Genomic DNA, 20522 nt, shown 5'->3' on the forward strand with positions numbered 1-20522 from the left:
TGAGAACAGGGGTCTGGCGTGCTAGGTCTTCCATGAATAAATGGAGCTTCTGTGACTGTGGTTTGGAGGAACAGACTGCAGATCACAGTCTCACGGTGCCGATATATCGCAAATGGTCTGACACTCTTGGACGACGCTGGCATCTCGACTTCTGCCCGGACATTTGAACTGGAATAATAAGATAGTCCATACGAAAGAAGAAGACAATCAAGCAGGTGCAACACACGGTACAGGGGGATGGGACAAGTTTTCTATGGCCAAAAATGTTTATGTGGTCTGAACAGATGGGTAATGATGCTATTTTTCTAGACAAACTTGTCATATTTTCCTTGTTTAGTAATCACCCACAAATGACCAAGGACACAAAGGCAGCAATTGCCCAACAACTTCTTTCAACTGCAAAGCCTCAAGATTTTCACCAAGGCATTCAAGTTTTGCATCATAAAATCAAAGGTTATACCACTTTAGAGAATTTGATTCGCACAGATTCCTGGTTTATTTTACGCTACTCAATCAGATATGTCATTGGCCGACGCATTCTTCCGATTCATGGTGCTCATAATGGTTACAACGAGTTAAAGTCTTTGTGTACTGTTAAAGTTGTGAATGATGCCACAGAATGAGGGATTAAAAGTAAACACAGATTGTGCTGCTATATTAACCGACAATCCACAGTAACAAACAACTTGCTACAAGCTGTTGAAGATCACAGGCGATCATACCCAGATTTTCTTAAAAAAAAAACTTTGCTAAGAAATAAAAAAAGCTATTCATTGATGTTCCTTTTAACATTTTTTAACTATGACATTGGTATACTTTTGCTATATTCCTTCTTTATTCACTATTGATTAAAATACTTTGCTTTTCATAATATACAATTTGTTAAAATATATTTTATTGTACATATGTGATAAATTAAATGACAGCTCCAAAAGTGGGGATTCGGGGGCTTTAAGAACACATTTTAAGTTACATAAAACTGGAAAATAGATTAGTGATGCTATCTTGCCATTGTTTAATATAAACATTACAAGGTTTCTGTGTTTTTTAAGAAAAACGTACAGTATCTATTAGGGGAAGTCCCTGATTTTAGCAATTTCAGTGTGATAACTTTGGGGTGTCTGCGGAGCCCCTAAACGTTGTCCAATTGTTTTGAAAACTTACGAAACTCATTTTTATGCAACACATAATGGGAAATCAAGCAGGAAGCATAAATTTAAAAAAAAAAGTTAAATCTGAACAACCCTAATGTAACTGTTTTTCGATAACAAATGTTTAATTGGAGTATTAGTAGCAGGGAAATATCACTTTGCCCTAATGTTTAGTCATAATTCATACAGAGTTTGTCAATTTCTCACCCCCCTTGTGAACCTCACACGCCCCCCAGTTTAAGAACCACTGCACTAGGGACACATGTCGTTGATGTGTTGCAGTGTGTGTACATGGCACTGTGTATACCATCTCTGTTTGTGACCTTGTAAATCTTTCTCATTGGTAAATTTTCTAATTATGTCAAGGTTCATGCTCATCTTTCGCTTCAGGTGTCTTACAGAAGCATTAAGCCAACTACACTTTTCATGGAGCTTATGTTGTCGCTTATAACAAGTCAAAACTTAGAATTGATTTGGCACCTCATAACCTTTTCTTTGTATCTGTTGATATATTAAAAGCAGAATGTCTTTAATCAAAATGCTTCAAAAACAAAAGACAAGGTTTAACCTACATTTTGGCAGTTGGTTTAAATGTCAATGGTGACATATGTACAACAATTTTTCTGAAATTCGGTTTAGTTTCATTACCATTGCTTTCTCAGTTAAATAAAGGTAGGTCTCAACAGTTTTTAACAACAAGGGATTTCTTATCGAGTAGTTTGTCTAAAATTCAGAAAATCAAAGACGCACAAGTGATAATCTTTTGAGTTAACGAGTTGTTTTCTTCTGTTTTGAATGCTACTATTTTTATAGTGTTTTTGTTTAACATGCTATAAACAAACTCAATTGGTGTCTCTGCTTCATCAAATTTACTAATAAAAGCACTAGTTAAAGTTGTTAAAATTTGTGGCAATCGCTAATGATAACTAATTTTCACTAAATTTGAAACTAATATTAAAATCTTTTAAACTCTTTTTTAGAAAAGATTTATCATTTCAAATACGGATACCATGTACCACAGTTATTCCATATCGTTCCAGTTCCATGTTTTAAGTTAAATATATAATTTTAGAGCTTTCCTAAAATGAAGTGTGTTTTGTATCCTTTGTTTAAAAACGTTTTTTAACAAATTAGCTTTTTTGAAAAAAAAAAGAAATAGGAATTTACCATCAAAGTAACCTGGCTATTATAAAACATAACTAGCATTGGGTACACTAGTATGTATGGTCTGTAATGTAGGTTGATAATGAATTGCAGAGCCAAAATGGTTGAGTAGATTGTTTTCATCTTGATTATTAAGATGTTTTGATACAAGCTTGTGGCATCTTTAATTAATGTGACTAAGAATATAACTAGAATTAGATAGCATGTTGCTTTAATTTGTCAATTGGAATACCAAGGCCACATAGTACACTGGATGCCTTTGGGCAAGCTAACCTAAATTTGTTAGCATACATTTTAGCAACTGTAACACAAATATGCACCATGTGTATTCTATGATCGAGCCCTTCTGGGAGTCATACTGGCCAACAATGACAAATACATTTTATAGAAGGCCTACACCAGATGCCATTATTCGGCATGATGACGAATATAGTGCAAGCAAGGCCAGGCTAGACAAACTAGCCTTTAGCAAGGTTCTAACTCACAACCTCCAGTCATACCAGGATCTTCGCTCTAACTGAGCTACAAGGGCTTAAAAGAGAGCACCCCTAGAAACAACCATAGCACCATTGTTTTCTGCATCCTGTTCATACATACAAACTTAAGTGAAGAGAATCAACACTCGTATTCAGCAATTCAAACATGCATATAAGCAATGTTTATTTTGTGATTAAGCTCTTTTGAGAGCCATTCTGGTCAATGATAATGACACACCATTTATAGTACACCTGATGCTTTTGGAAAGGCTTATCGCAATCAGTCAACCTGAATAGTGGAAGCAAATCAAGGCTAAGCTAGAATCAAGGCCAAATAGGTCGAGAATATCGACATAATTTTTAGGAAGGCATTTTGAGTCAACAGAATTATCTTGTTGTCCAAGGTTGTTTATAAATATGTACACTAAATGTGACTTATTAAATTGACGTATACAATTATAAAAAAAATTGTCTTTTAGAGTGTTCTTGTTTAAAAATGTTATAAGTAAAATATCCAGATGTTTTAAAACAGTAGGTTTCAAATGACAACCTGAACAAATGCTGATATCTTGCTATATAAACAAATTTAAAACAACCCCTAATTCTAACTTTCTATTTTTATAAAACTATTTTGGTAGTATTGCAAATGCAAATCACTGGAGATGTGGTACTGAACATATCATTACAGGTCTTTTACTTTGCTAAGAATATTTAAAGCTGATGGTTTAATGTAAATAGTGTTTTTTTACCATTTGTGATTAGTTATTTGTTTTTTGTAGTTGGCGGCAGAGTGGGTTGCTGTATTCATTGCTACAATTTGGAGATTTACATTATAATAGCAATGAAGTGCAATGGTTAGATAATATCTGGTGCGATGTCCGATTGCATGCATCCCAACCTAGCCAAACTTTTCATTCAATTTCCAACCTTATCCCTGTAAGAAATTTTGTTACATGATTTAGTATATTCTTTCAAATTGTAACAATTCAAACTGTTTAAAGTGTGGTTTCCAACGTTTTGGTTCTCACAAAACCTTTCTTTAAAAACTTATGTGACCCCTCTATTTTGCATTTTGTTTTTTATTATGTAATTATAATCATATTCAATTTTGTTAAATTAAAAAAGTATGCAAAACTATATAAGATTACAGTTTAGATCTCCAATCCCAACACTTTGACTTTTTGATCCCAACAGATCCCAAAGAAAGATGCACATAGGGATTGATTTAGTTCAGATTTGTCATTCTAAGTCTAAAACTAAAATTGTCTAAATATAGAAAAAGCAAAAATATTATTCAAGCAAATTTCCTAATTCATGTATTTATATTATCCTTGATTCGTGTATTTATCTGTATTTTTACTGATTTTGTCCTGCATTGCTGGAAAAGAAAATTGTTGCAGAGGTTTAAATGTGTATAAATGTTCTAATAAAACGTTTTACAAGTGTAGAAAACAGGGCTATAAAAAGTCCACAATTTCTCCAAAGGTAATGCCATAAGCACGACTTGTTGACTGCAACAAATGCAACAGGTAGACCAGGGTCGCACAACTTTTCAGCTGTTAAAGCCTGCATTAACAGTCTTTATCATTCTTACAGTCGCCAGTAGAATTTTGTTAGAGATGACTTTAAAAGTCAAGTCATAACATAACTTAACATAACGGCATCAAACAATTGATCTTAAAAAGACATGTCGTTCTCTAATGAATTCAGGCGAAAACATTTAATTTAAATAAAGTCTAATCAGACTAATCGCGAAAAAAATGTGATTATTTTGTTTAAATTGGCAAAACTTTCAATTGAATGTAAAGGGGCTTAGACACACGAGGCACAATATATTACATTCTGTAATATACATATATTACATGCTATATTACATGCTGTGATACACATAGGGTCTTTGATATAAACGGATTCACTTGAAATGAACTGAAACACAATAAAGACAGGCCTCAATTAAAAAAATACATATATATATATTTACATAGTAAAAGTTGGCGAACAATAGTTGTTTAGGAGGCATGGCCAAGTGGCCACCTGGTTCCACCACTGCTCAAAATGCTCTAAGCATCTGATGACCAGCAATTAAAGACTGATGTCTCCTGGCCTAAAATGTAAAAACCCTACCTTATTTTATACCACTTTCAAAATTTGAATTTTTGCATCAGGTAAACACAAGTTTGTATGAGCAAATGGGCGCAAGCACTTGTATTTTCCTAAACCCCTGTTTTAGACTGAAGGGTGATTGGCTTCTCTACTTCTAAATTTTTCATTTATATTTTTTTATGTAGATTTTTCCTTTAACTAATAATTCACAGCCCCTTCCCCCCAGAAACCCCTTGTGACCCCAAGGTTGGGAACCACTATCTCAAATTAATGTTAAAAATGATCATTAGTTATTTAAATAGTATACATTTACATATCTACAGTTGCAATTAAACTATAAATAATATTACTATACTTGAATAATATGGGACGCATCTTTAATAACTTGTATTTAGACGCATCCTGGAATTTACAATTTCTCAGCAACAGTTTTTAACACTGCATCATTAGGTACTATGCCTTCCGATAGCTGTAAAGTTAGTATTTCAGAAAAATCTACCAAAAAAAATAAAATGCTCTCATCAACCATCAGAAATTCTGAAGGTGAGTATTTTGCGAATTTAGTCTTGGTAAAATATTAAAAAAATATATTTTATTTTTTTGCTGAAGAAATGTGTTTTAGTTTTGGTTATTGTGTCAAAAGTAGAGCAACCTATACTCTGAGATATAACAGCATGAATATAAATCAATTACGTGTGGTGCCAAGCATGACCACTTTCACATGCTGGAACACTCACAGTTAAAAAAAACTCTTTATTTCTAGTGTGAATCTATCTATGTGATACAGCTATTTCTTATCCCTTTTGAAAATATTTTATGTCTACAGAGGTTAAGAGTTGTATATATTTATATGAAAAATATAGTTGTATTTTTTTTATAGTGCAGATAAAAAATAAATTAACTAAAATAGAACATTCTCAATTGGACTATAAATTATACACATGGGTTTATTCTGTAATTCTAAATTGTGCTGATCAAGGATACTGATCCAGTTATTAGTACACTGGTTCTGATTTGGATAGCCATGAGTTTAAACCTCAGAACATGCTAGAAACTTATTGTCTTGCCTATCTTTGTAACAATCCTGATTATTATATGGGCCGAAAATTTATTTTCGGGACATATCTTGTTTTTGCCGTTATTCTTTTTTGGTTTCCTATGGTTTCCTATGGTTTCCTATGGTTTGTTTCAGACCTACTTTTGTCCGAAGCTTTATAGAAAAAGTAGACATCGTAGAACCTTCAAATTTTCAGACATGGCGTAGAGTGGTATGTAGGTGCTTTGTAAAAGTTTATGAGGCTGCACTCCCAGGGGCCTTTGCTTGGGGGGTAAAAACCTGAAATATTGCGTTTTAGCACTTTGTAGCTAACGACAGCCATCTAGCAGCAGAAAAACTTTCATACAGAATTCGTTCATATTCGCTTGCTTTGTCCAGCTCGCGTCGCGACGAGGCGGCTGCTGGCATCCCTGCTGCGCCCTATTGTCCCGCACGTGCAACATTTGTGTTGGAAGTGGCTTGCCTAGTAAAACTATGCACATGCGACTTGCCTTTCATAAAGAGGCCTCTCTAAGTAAAAAAACCTATTGCTCTTACAACACAAAATATTTTACCACCGCAAATTTAAATGCGAATCCTACAGGCAGTGTACACATCTCTGTTAGCACATGTTGTAATTGTTGCACCATTCAAACATATCAACACCAGGTCTAAGCAAATATAATTATACAAGGGCCGCAACAACAAAAAGCTTAAGTTTAACGCATTCTTAACGACGACGTTACAAAGCTACGTCATAACATGGCGTCATAAATAAATAAACCTTGCGTTTATTGGATTTAAATTGGCAAAACTTTCAATATAAAACGTGGCTTATTAGGCACATAAACGTGTTTGCATATTGCTCAAAACTACAGATTTAAACTCTGTTTCAACAGTGATTGCTCAGACCAAGGCATGGTAAAAATTTACACAGTAAAAGTTGGAAAAAGTATTGCAAACCATAGACGTTAAATCATTTAGAGAGAATGAAAATATTGACTTTTTAAACATGCTAGCTGACCAAAATGTAACAACATGGCCGTAAGCATTATCTACGTAAATTTTTATTGATCAAATGTATGTTTCGATCATTTGCCAAAATCTACGCCATATTTCAACCCCCTTCGCTTCAAAGCCATAAGTTATTATATTATTATACACAACTTATAATTGTGTGTAGATATGTTGGATTGGAGTAACATACAGAACAGGTGCAAATAGCAAATATTCTCCAAATACGATGTTTCCAATATTCTCCAAATCGTATTTCATTGTATTGTCGCGGTAATACACAAAGAGGTAAGGCCGTGAATAAAGTTTCACCCACCGTACAATTAACGGAGGGAAGCATTTCGAGTAGGGATGTTCAAGGCAGAATATCGGCGACACATTTATAATGCTTGCTTTAAATGCGGCGTCAGCATTTTTTGGGGCGACCAATTACTTCGCGATAAGCTTCGCCTAATAATTAAGTGTCAATAGGGTGTATTTACCGCCGCAAGTTTAAATGCAAAATCTTAAGGCAGTCTACGCCTCTCTGTTAGCACCTGTTGTGCATCTTGCTCCAACCAGCATACCAACATCAGGCCTAAACTTATCTAGCAAAACTTTCGATTTAATAGTTTGCGTATTAGGCACGTAATAGTGTTTTTCATATTGTTTGAAACGACAGATTTAAAGCCTGTTTTAACAGTGATTGCTCGGACCAAGCTATGGTAAAAAATTACCTAGTGAAAGTTTGCAAAAGTATAGCAAACCATAGGCGTTAAACCATTTTTAGTCTTTAAGAGAATGATAATATTTGATTTTCAAACACGTAAGCTGGTCAAAATTTAATAAAATAGCCATATGCATTATCTAAGTAAATTCTATTTATCAAATATATGTTTCGATCATTCCCCAAATTCTACGCCATATTTGAACCCCTTTCGCATCAAAGGCATATTTTAAGTGGGGAAGTTTTCGGCCCATATCTGTTTTTGCTTGCAGAAACAAGTTAAGGAAAATGAAAAACAAAATATATAATATAAAGTACACAATACAAAATATTAAAAAAAAAATTAAAATAAAGTAAAAATTGAAAATAAATACTAAGCCCTGAAAATATATCCCCTGACAAAATATACAACAACCGCACCCCCGTCTAGTTCCAACTGATTTGGTAAAGCCGTTTGAAGGCTCCTTGTCAAAGAATCATTATCATTAATTATCGATATGACTAACATTTATTCATAACATAGATTAAGTTGCAGCTTCAACTGGAGTGACTAAAACTACAAAAAAAAAATTAAGGGTGATTTCTGTATTTCACCAAACATTTAGTTTTCAAAGACCATAATAAAACACAGTGATATGTGGGAACACTAGTCAGAAGTATTTGTAATTTAGATGATCAAGTGATACCTTTTACCTTTAAACCTTTAAACCTTTTAAATGAATTGTTTAAATTTCCTTTGTCAAAAATATTTAGCATGTTTGGTCAAAATCACTTTTCCAAATTATTTCGGGTTAAAATTTAAAAGGCGGAGCCTAATTTATAAGAAATAAAATTTTGTAGAATTAGCGCAACATGCTACAGTGTACTATACATCAATGGTCGGCAAACTGTGGGCCGCGGCCATAATGTTGGCTGCAGAGCCATTTTTAATAGTTTAACGAATTAAATGTTAATTTGTAAGGTAAGACATGATGCAGCATAATAATGTTATGAAAAAAAAGTAAATTCTCTTCAAACGACAGTTGCAAATTGGATATCCTACTCTGTTTCCAAAACACATTATTCAAAATTAGCGTGCCCACTAAACTGTGAAAGGACCCACATTTGAGCTGCTGCCCACAGTTTGGCGAACACTGGTTTAATTGTAAGGGCACATTTTCTGTTCCATTTTTGTTGAGAGCACAGGTGCACTTTTTTCAATGGGACAGCTTTATCATGTTGATAGGTCTGTTGTTTTAAAAAACAAACAGAACAACAGGGCAAAGAGGGACAAAATTTTACAAACACATCCATTAGATAACCTTTAAGATAGTAATAAAGACTAATTTTAATACAACCTTGAAACAACAATCTAGCAGGGGTTATTGGCTTTGTTCATTGAATTTTCACTCAAGATTTTCGTAAAGCCTATGGAGCAATAAATCTTATTTTAAATTGGCTGTTTATTTTTCATAACTACATTACAAAAAATAAATTATTGAATCTTATTATACAGAAGTTGAAATATCAAATGCCACAATTTTGCCAGTGGGTATCAAAAGAATTCTTGTTGGTATAACTCAGGCAAGTACCTGTTTTATTGTTTCATGATTGTTTTTCTACAAATTAAACTGGTCAATTTTTTATTTCAAACTATTGGTAATAATTTTATCTATAAATTTATTATGAATTAACTGTAACACTAATGTACATTTTTGACATTTGTTTAAGACTTATCAAGCCACACCAAGTCAAACTTGTCTTGCTATGTGTGCTAACCCTTTTTAAAAAACAACAGATTTGTATGGCATTCAGTTGAAATGGCAAAATCAGTTTAACTTTTTTTAATACAAAGAACTGATGTTGACATAGTGGCTCACTTAATTTAAAGGTAATTTTTTTTAATACTTGGGAAACATTTTCATCTATGAAAATAATTTTCATCTATGAAAATAATTTTCTTGAAAAATTGATCAATATAAACTATCTAGGTTTGTTCAAACTTTAATATTGAATCCTTGCCGTTTAAATCTCATAGTGTTTAAATCCAAGCATCTTTTTGGTAACTGTAACATACTTTTGTTTAAAACGCAAGTTGGCTTCATGATTAGTACACACAAAATAAATCATAGAATATCAACTTTGGGCTGAATAGTTTAAGTATAAAAGTTAAAATAACATAAAATCCTTACATTTGACTTGACAACTAATGTTGTAGTACAAATAATTTAAGAAACTGGGAGTTCTTACCAGTGTAAAATTGTTTACCTTAGACGTGTACTTAATGCATAAAAGCACTATATCATCTCCATCTGAATGACACTTGCAATCACATAAAAAGTTATGATATACTTGGAAGCGCTAAAAATCTTTTGTTTACTTATAGTTAAAGTTGGCAAAAAATATATTTGACAGGCACTCTCAGGGCCACATTTGGCATGCGGGCCTGAACCAAGCTAAGACAAAATAAAATTTCTCAACCAACTGTTCAAATACAGTGCAATTAATGTACGACTATCACGCAGCCAAAACAACTTAATATTCAAAACTTTCTTATGCGTTGATGACATTGTTCTGCCAGCAACTGGGTGAATATGTTGCCACCGATAATCGTCCCGGATTAAGTTAATAAAGTTTGACTCTACATTTTATATCTGGCATGCGACTGTTATCGTAACAGTTATCTGACAACTGCTGACTTTTTTTCCAATTAAAAAAATAACTGCATTAGTTATCAAAATTCACATTTTTTTATTTCATAATAAAAAAAAATTTGATGTTTAGAACATCTAAACAGAGATAACATATAGCCAACCGATTTTGTTTTGTTGTTAAATTAAGCCACAGTACAATAGATAACACCACATCTGTGTAACAGTTGAAATTAACCGAAATTAATCTATCGTGCATCCCTTTTGAATTATGCGTCCCTTTTATATTTATTGACATTTAACAACCTGATTTTGACAAACATTGTGAGGGCCATTGACTCCACAGCTGAAAAGCTGCATAGAAATCAAGTATAAAGTTTAAGCAAAGGGCAAGCATAAACAATTTGTTTCTCTTGTATTAAATTGTGTAACACACAATTCAATTGTTATATTGCATAAACGTTATAGATTTAAGCAAACAGCAACAAAGTCTTGAGTCCATCAAATAAAACAGTACAATTGCATTATTATTTTGTATGATATACAAAACAATTGTTAAATACAATGCAATATATACATTTCATATGGAACACACTAATTATAATACTTTTTAGCAATTTTACTTTTGTAATATTTAGAAGTTTACCGCATCATGGTCTACTGGCGAAAATGTTTCCATAGCATGGATTGTTGATGATCTAGATCAATTTAAATTATGTCAACCAGCTTATTATCTTTTGTTTAGAAAACCTTCTACATACAAATTAACTGTGAGTATAATCCTTTATTTGTATTAAACTGTTAAAAATAATTGTACATACCATTTGCATTACAATGTCATTTACAGGAGTTTGAGTAATAAAGTAAAGAATCGCATATTAACAAAATTATATAAAATATCTTGAACTCAAATAAAATTATAGCCTGGGTATTATTGGTTTTAATCAACAATTTTGAGTGCAGGCTACTAAACATAAAGGCAAGGGTGGAAAAATGGTGTCACCAAAGCCACGGTTTTTTACCCTAATGCCAATTCCTGTTTTGTAATAAATGAAAAATATAGGAGGGAACATCTGTTAAGATAGTTCCACAAGTAGGATGTACAGTTTGTTGTATTTTAACGTTTTTTAATGTTAAATTTTTTGATTTACAGGGCACCATTGATATAATACACATAAAACCTGTAATAATTTATTCAAAACTCTTTTCCTACTTGGTAGATAACAGAATGATTAAATCTATTTTTAAAAAAGGACATGGCATCATTTTTTAAGGTTTTTCATTTTTCTTTTCATTATCTAGCACAGAGGTCACCAAACTATAGCCCTTGGGCCAGATCTGATCCGCAAGAGTTAATTCTATAGGCCCATAGTGCACTTCCTTTATGAAGGTAGTACTGCTGAAATGTTTGCAGATGACATTGTAATATAATTTTAACCCGATTAACGATTATTTAATTAAACCTTACTACAGATTTTGTTTATAATTTTTATAATTCCTGAGTTAATAAAGTTGAAGTTTAAAACATTTTTTTTATCCACCATGTTTGCGAATCCATATAATTTTTCAGTTTGCAATTGTCAAGCCCTATGAAAAAAGTTTGGTGACCCCTGATCTACCACACAACATGCTCATAACCAAAATGACTGTTTAGGCCTTGTTTGGTATGGTGCTATCCAACATAATCAGTTTTTAATGGGTCATATTGAAAAGCACTTGCATTTAAATTGCGAGTATAATTAAATACGTCAAGGTTTCTTAACAAAACAAATTCAGATTTACTTTCTGGCTTATATTTTTGTTTATTGGCATGTTTATTTCACTAACATGGTCCGTATAATTAAATAAAAACATTACAGTGACTTATTTATGCAATAAACACAAAGGTATTCAAGAATTGTTTTGAAGTTTAATTATTGAAAAAAGTTATGTTTTCTGTTGCATGGAGTCAATACTGCAGGAAAGCCTATTATTTTATCCAGTTATATTATATCAACCCTAATTTTTATCAAAATGTTGTCAAATTTTGGCTATGTTTGTCAAGGACTTGGTTAAGAGCATGACTTGTCTTAGGCCATTTTAGCTCTCCTCTTTTGTATATATAAAAACCCTACACATTTGCATGTATTTATCTAAATAGTTATTAAAGAGTTTTAACTTGGTAAAATATATTTATCATGTTTTTAATCTATTGTACTACAGTTTGACTCCCCACAAGAAAAGGTGTGTCATATTTATTTAGTCATATAAAACTTTTATACAGGTCGTTCTTTCCAATAGTAGAGGTTCTGTGAACACTTCAGTTGATTTATTAGTTGACCGCATGAACAAATTGACAAACCTCAAGTTTGTACAATTTTCAACAATTGCACAGTTTGAAGCTTTGACTCTCTTTCAAATTGAAGTTAGTAACTTTATTTGCAAAAATAAAAAAAGTTGTTTGACAAAAAAATGTTTTTAGCAATATTTTAACTTTTTTATCTACTGAAATAATTTTATAATTTGTATTCATGCAACTATAGTGCTTTAGTAATTTGATTAACTGTATTTCATAATAAAAAAAAATCTGATAAGAGTTAAAGGTTGTTTATGTTTATTATATTGGTATGATGAAAAACAACTTTGTTATTGCCTCCAGGTTTTAGTGGATAAAAATATCAATGCTACCGTTAGCTGGATTTTTGGAACTCATGTTGAAGAAACTACAACATTTTATTCCCCCTATGAAAATTCAACTGGTGTTGAACAAATACTCTTAACAGACAAATTTGAAAAAAACTTCTCCAGTCCTGGAAGTCAACTTATAAAGGTAAAATACCCAAGTATTTCTTGTTTCTTTATAGTTTTGAAAAACATTGTTTGCCGATTTTTAGTGCAGGTTCAAATGATTCTGACTAATTTTCCGGTTGTATACTGCTGCATAATACAGCCCATATTTTATATTTCCTTTATATTTTAAAGTTGTAGTTTGAGATTTTTGTTAAATATACAGAAATTTATAACATGCTAATAGAATGCCAGTTTGTTTACACTAGAAAATCCAACTTAAATTTAAGTTATAACATAGAAACTGTCTATTTTCCTACAAAGTGGTAACTATAATACAGATAGGTAAGTATAACAAATTATGCTATGTTGATTTGACTGTTTTAACTTGTTATGTTTTTGTGGTTTTATTCACATACAATGAGTACAAAGTTTTCTGATTTGCATAATAAACATTAAGGAAAACATTTATAATTATATTAGATAATTCTTTATACAGGAACCATAGTTGTTTATAAGTTGTGGTTAATTTTGTTTTTGTTAGGTTTCTGTTAGCAATGAATTTGATTACTTGGAGACAGAGATAAATGTTGACGTGAGGAAACCTTTATTAAGCATCAATATTGAAGTTCTAAAACCTGCTGTTAGCAAGAATATAACAACGGTAAAATTTGTTAATTGATTTCCAAGTTTTATTTGCTTATTTTTTATTGATTGTTTCTATTTTCTATTAGGTTGGAATATTTTTTTCGCCACATCATAAAACAGTGTTCGATATTTATTTTGGAGATAGCTCCATTGAAACAACTATCGAAGATAATGACTTTACTTTTAATCATTCTTATGTTGAACCTGGAGTATTTAACCTTACTGTGTTGGCTAATAATACAATAAGTACATTAGTGACATGGAAGTTGATTGAAGTGTTTGAAATCATAACAGGTGTGTATTTAGTCTTTCTTAAATTTATCTACTTAATTGTTTATCTAACCTTTTAATTTTTCAGATTTTAACTTATATCTTAAGTATAATTAAAATTGCCTATAAGTTTGTAAATTTCCACCCAATAGGTAAATTAATAAGAGGCAACAATCAAATTGTGGCCGAACCTTTTGTTTTACATTGGTCTATCATTCATATTGGTTTAAGATTTTTAACATATATAAGGAATGCCCAAAACTGATAAAAAACAAAATCCACAATTCTGTGGACTCCTAGTAGAGAACCACTGCTTTAAACGTTGTGAAGGTTTTATTTGACAATCTATTTTCTTTATTATCAAAATTTGATACAGAAAATATTTACTTTTTAGATGAACGTGTTGCCTTTGCATACTTTATTGTTTTTATTACTATGTGATATATGTATATACTATTTTAAATATATATAATATCTTTGATTACTTATATGATGAAAAATAATATAATTGTAGTTAAATTGCTCATTATTCCTAATGTTTTGCCAAAAATCTATTAATGTTTTGTATAAATATCATTGAAACAATTATTTTAAACTGTTCGGTTTGTTACAACCTTACTGTGTTAATTAATTGAAAGCTATACTTAATTATTTAGTAAGGTTTAACCTCGAGTTCTATAGGTTGTATTTCTTTGAACTGTCAAAAATTTGTAAATTTTACCTGTCAAAACCAAAACTAAATTGACAATTAAAGGTGTATTGAATAAGGATATGCTAGCACTAGTTTCGGACTGCGAATGTCAATATCAAGTTCACAGCCGATCACCTTTACATAACATCTGTTATCCCTTTTGTTATCCCCTCATGATAACTATGGGGATTCACCTGACTTACAGTTCTATAAAAGTTTCCAGACGAAAAAAAACATTTCAATATTTCTCTTTTTAATATAATCACTTTTTTGTTGATACTTATTTTGAAAATGCTAATTTTGTCACTTTTTTGTGGGAATTTCAAATAAAAGTAGTTTAAAAACTTTTTTGTTCTATGTAATATGAATAAACCTTCAATAATCCGAACATCGTTCTTTGTATGCTCTGAAAGAGTAAGCAAAGACTGTTGTTCGGGTTTGTCAAGTCAGAGTCAGATTAGAAGGGCCAACTATAGAACTCTGGTTAAAGTGAAAATCAGCCTTATCCAAATGTAGTTATCTTAATAAAAGCTGAATATTTTTGTTTTTAGATCTTCAATTGTTTGTTGAGCCATTCTCAGAATTAGGATACCCATCAAATATTTCTGCAGTAATTAGAAATGGGTGGACTGAAAATATTACAATAAGTGTCAAATTTGGTGACAACACATCTATATCTGTTCCTGGGCTTAAGGTTTTCAATACATCTCATCAATATGCACAAGATGGAATTTACAATATATCATTTGAGGCTAAAAACAGTGTTAGTCAGTTTACAGTCGAAAACCAGGTAAGTACTTCTTGCTATTAGCTGGTTTATAGAAATCGGTTGTTTCCCATTGTCAATTTTGTTTTGTGGCCCAAGCTTTTTATTAAATAACACTACTTTAAACATGTTGCAAATAGAAAATCTTAAAATATAAAAAAAAATCTGCCAATAAATTGCACAATTTAAAAAACTGGAAATTCTTTTAACCAAACAACACTCAGGCTTTGGTAGCCCATATTAAGTTTATGTATTACTACTGTGTCATTTTATCTAATCTAACTTAATGAAAAGTTTACCATAAAAGTACTTGACGATAAGATTTAAAATTTTTATTAAACAAATCTATTGGTAAAGGGAGAATAAAATTTAAGATTAACAGACAAATCATGCTACAGAAGAGAGTGAGATGAAAATGTCAAAATTATGAACTGTGCAACAAGTTATTACTTTATAAAGCACCATTCAGTTTGTCAGTATGAAATGTCAAAAAGTATAAACTTGTTAGATGGAAGAGTCTAGCTTGTAAACGCTTGTGTCATGTCTACTAGATAAAATTAGAAACTGTTGAAAATTCTTTTGCTTTTCAGACAATAATATTTATCTTACAAATTAAAAATGTTATATTTGACAAAATCTGTTACAACAAATCTTCTGATGTGACAATGTTAGCCAACGTTACTAGTGTGAGGTATAAATGTGTTTGTTAAATTATAATGATTTTACTTTAATAATAATTTTTTTAATAGTAATAATAAAAAATCTTTTTTCATGAGTTTCGTTCATTTTTAGTTTTTTGTTCTTTGAATTTCATTGGACGTTTGATGGAGGTCTGGAAAACAAAACTGTTCTCAGCAACTCTTCAGTAAATATTACTTCTGGATTACCAGGGATTTATAATGGTAATGTCACAGTTGTCAATTTAGAAACTTTCAACAATGTCAGCAAGGTAATTTTTTTCTCGTTAAATGTTTTCAAATTTGATTTGTGCTGAATTTAGGACTTTTCAGCAGTTTAGCAACATATATATTTGTTATTCGAGAGCACATTTTGAAAAAAAAGTTATTTTTCTTCCTACTAATGTGTTATAACTTATAAGTGTTTTATAATCAAAAATAGTGAGACCAAGAAAAACGCACAACATAATATTGCAGGATATCGGGGTTAAGCTAAATATGACCCCAATACCTTTTTCTGTTTATTGCTGTCTACAAATTCAGGGTTGTTCCTAAGCAAAAATTTACACTTGCCAGGCGGGTAAATAGCTATCAATCAGCACTCGCCTGGATGAAATAACACTTGTCACATTTGTTGTTTCACTGCAGGTTGTTTTGCACAACAAACAAAACGCATCATTTTACATAAAACCATAGTTACTGGTTAAACAGCAAATGAGATGAAATAATGTAAAATCACAGCTCCACCATTTATTCGCAAAGTTAACAATCACATGCACCAAAGTTTCTGTGCTGTGCGACGCCCTATAATGGTTCAATTTTCCAAGGATGTCCGCAATGGTTTCAATTTTTGCCTCATAACAATTTGCCACCGCACCAATAACGTCTTCGATTGTTTGCCTTTAAACAATTTTTTAAAACTGGACAATGGGTCTTTATTACGAGCTTCGAACTTGACTTCGATTAACCTTATTATTTGTATAGTGTTGAATGTATTTGTGCTTTTTGTTTAAGGAAATAACTGGCGCAAGTAATATTTCGCTTAGTAATGGTGCATAACACGAGTTGTCTTACACCAACTAATTAAATTATAAAGTAAGAATATAATATCTTGCTTGCTGCACAAAAAGAACAATACTGGTATGTACACAAAGCAGTACAAAAACAACAAATTTATGTTCAGCCTGATAAAATTTATATTAGGCAAAACTCTTAATTTAGATTTAAGAATAATACTTAATGCATTAGACTCATATAAAACTTGCTCTCTATATTGACTTTTACCAAGATGGATTTGGCAAAAAAGCTGTGACAGCCATTTACTACACAGAGTTTTTTACCACCAACTGCCTAATATACAGATTGCATTTATGCTGATTGACAAAGTGTTTCTCAACATGCAATGAGAACACTACAAAAACGGTATGGATTTGCACAAAGTGCCAAAATAAGGAATAAAACAATTTCGATAATTTTTTTTTATTTATCGTGTTTAAGTTGGCCAAAGAATTGGGCTGTTATACTTTTGATCCTATGTTTATTTTTAAAAGACGGAAAATATGTCATAATTTTCACATCGACTTTTGAATAAAAAAAATTTGAACTGCGTTTAAAACGTCCTTTAACAACAAAAATATATTCACATGAAGTGTCCAAAAAATTTCATTTGCGTGGTTAAATGTGGCTGTAGAAACAGAAAAACGCAAAACAATCTAAGCAAAGTGAACATTTATGAATATTTAGATGTTTTACTAAAAAGAAATATGTGATAAATCATAAAGATGAACCATGTGCTAAATCAGTGGTTGGCAAACTGTGGGCCGCGGCCCAAATGTGGGCCGCATAGGCATTTTTAGTGTGCCGCGAGTTACTTTTGCATAGTTTAGTGTTATCATGTAATTCCATGTGATAGCCATACAGTCAACGCACTGTATCGTAAAAGTTGGCGTGGCTAAGAATTTTTATATTGTCCCAGCATGGTTCAGGCCCGCTTGCGAAATGTAACCCTGAAATGAGTGCCTGTGAAACTTGTCTTTCAGTTGAAATTTTATCACAAAAATAAAACAGTTTTGAGTTATATTCAACGACATTTTAAACTAGAAAACAAATGTGTGTCGTACTAATTTACAATATCATTGCAAAAATAGTTGATACTACAAACTGAATCCCCATCAGATATAAGTATTTCAATATGATTTTAGATAACTAGATTAGCTTAGTTCACAATATCGTAAATGGATTAAAAAAGACAAGATTTTGTGAAGATACAAAATAAAATTTTAACAGAATATCCTAACACTTTGCGATTCCCGAACAAACAACAGCGGCTTGGTAGACAGCGACACTTTCACTTTGTACAATGTTCCGCTGCTCAGCCATAAACTGTAAACATTGGCGCTGCTGCTAACATTGACTTCCAACGCTTCTGCGTAAAACAAACCACTTTTGCATTGTATATTTTATTTTTTATTTTCCTTAACTTGTTTCTGCATGCAAAATCATATATGGGCTGAAAATTTCCCCACTTTACTTATGGCTTTGATGCGAAAGGGGTTCAAATATGGCGTAGTATTTGGGGAATGATCGAAACATATATTTCATAAATAGAATTTACGTTGATAATGCGTACATCCATGTTATTACATTTTGGCCAGCTAACATATTTCAAAAACAATTATTATCATCTCTTAAAGACTTAAAATGGTTTAATGCCTATGGTTTGCCATACTTTTGCCAACTTTTACACAGTAAATTTTTACCATGGCTTGGCCAGATCAATCACTGTTAAAGCAGACTTTAAATCTGTAGTTTCAAGCAATATGCCAGACACGTTTATGTGCCTAATAAGCCACCTTTTAAATCGAAAGTTTTGCCAATTTAAATCCAATAAACACAGTGTTCTTAATATTTATTTTTGTATGAAGCCACGTTATGACGAAACTTAGCGTCATATCTAAAAATGGAGTTTACTTCAGTATTTTGCTTGCTGCAGCCCCTGTACAATTTTAATTTATGCCGGCCTGGTGTTTACCAGTTACAATAAGGGGCGCAGCATGGTGTCTGTCGTTTTGTCGCTTCGCAAACTCAACAAAGCAAGCAAATATGAATGAATTCTGTACTGACGTTTTACAACTGCTAGATGGGAGTCGATAACTGCAGAGAGATAAAACGATGAAAAAAACTTGACAAATCTGTGATGTATACTTTTTCTATTAAGCTCCGGACAAAAATCGGTCTGAAATATGGGATAGAAAACTAAAATTGTAACTTCGGGGTGGTAAATAGGTATCAAAATAGTTTCCGAACTTTACAATGACGTCTAACATACTTCTTTGTATGACTTCCCTATTCCCTAGTGCTAAAATAAGATGTAGCATTCGGTCGCTCAATGAAATTAAAAAAGTATTAAATAAATGTATGAGGTTTTAAACACCACCCACATAAAACTTGTGGTTAAAAAACGCCAACTCTCCAGCACTTGTTTTTTGATTACCATGAAAACACGATCCCCCTAATTGTTGAGTTTATGTACAGTAAGTGTTATGGCCGCTAAATCCCCATGCTCTTTTTAAACTGAAATTGGTTTAGTGACGCTAAAACTCAACACTTAGCGCTTGTTACCTTTTGCTCCATCAAAGGTTATCACCAGGTGCAAAGCAAGAAGAAATTGTTTTTTTCAAAAATGTTTTTAAGAGTTTGTTTATTTTAGTCTTTCAACTTATCTTATTGAGCAAACAGTACCAAAGATAAAAACCTTGCACATACTTAGCTCGCTTACTTTTACAGGTATGCCATTAGCGTTGTCAAGATTTATTTCAAACTGTGCATTGTGAATAATTAATCGTGAAAAGAGGAAGTTTATTTTTTAGCGGCAAACTGCTAGTAGGTCATTTCTATTATAAGCAGAGAAGATTTGCACTATAGTGATTATACCTTTGTTGTTCAATTAAAGGATCGAGCGTGCATTTGCTGTACCAGCGGAACAGTTTGTTTTGACAAAATTAAGAGACAGAACGCAGTGCTACAAGTATAATATGCAGAGTTACAAAATCCATTTAAGCATTTTGTACTGGATCAAAAAAAAACGCCCTGAAATTTTGAAAAAAAGTTTGCGCGTTAGGTTACATGATTTATATATTTTGTTAACATGAGTTCAGCAAAAGTCACTTTATAACAATTAGTTATAGGTGGCTTAGATGTTAGCAAAGTTAGATACATCATGGTTTGTACGAGCAGCTTTGCTATATTGCGCAATTGATAGTTGTACCCTTAACTACCTATTTTAATTTTGTTTTAGGCTTATAAGACATAAAACTGTGCATCTCCAGTGAAACAGTATGTCTGTGCGAATAATTTGAGCTTTTAAAGTAAATCCAAACGTATGACATATGATATGTTAAATAAACATTATTATGAGAAAATAA

The 20522-nt window shown here is 31.9% G+C and overlaps 1 protein-coding gene across 1 annotated transcript in view; it reads left to right on the forward strand.

The window, feature by feature from the left end:
* LOC146168160 (polycystin-1-like) overlaps window positions 1–20522 on the forward strand; it is a 129215-nt gene that overhangs the window by 38762 nt on the left and 69931 nt on the right. The window contains exons 20-30 of the mRNA XM_083389118.1: window positions 3571–3727; window positions 5290–5437; window positions 9146–9213; window positions 10919–11050; window positions 12544–12684; window positions 12919–13089; window positions 13591–13710; window positions 13781–13988; window positions 15207–15445; window positions 16012–16112; window positions 16214–16370. Coding sequence (XP_083245244.1) covers window positions 3571–3727; window positions 5290–5437; window positions 9146–9213; window positions 10919–11050; window positions 12544–12684; window positions 12919–13089; window positions 13591–13710; window positions 13781–13988; window positions 15207–15445; window positions 16012–16112; window positions 16214–16370 — 1642 coding nt within the window. The remainder of the gene's footprint in view (window positions 1–3570; window positions 3728–5289; window positions 5438–9145; window positions 9214–10918; window positions 11051–12543; window positions 12685–12918; window positions 13090–13590; window positions 13711–13780; window positions 13989–15206; window positions 15446–16011; window positions 16113–16213; window positions 16371–20522) is intronic.

Source organism: Ascidiella aspersa, chromosome 1 (genome assembly GCF_963924565.1).
Source record: "Ascidiella aspersa chromosome 1, kaAscAspe10.2, whole genome shotgun sequence".
Lineage (NCBI taxonomy): Eukaryota > Metazoa > Chordata > Ascidiacea > Phlebobranchia > Ascidiidae > Ascidiella > Ascidiella aspersa.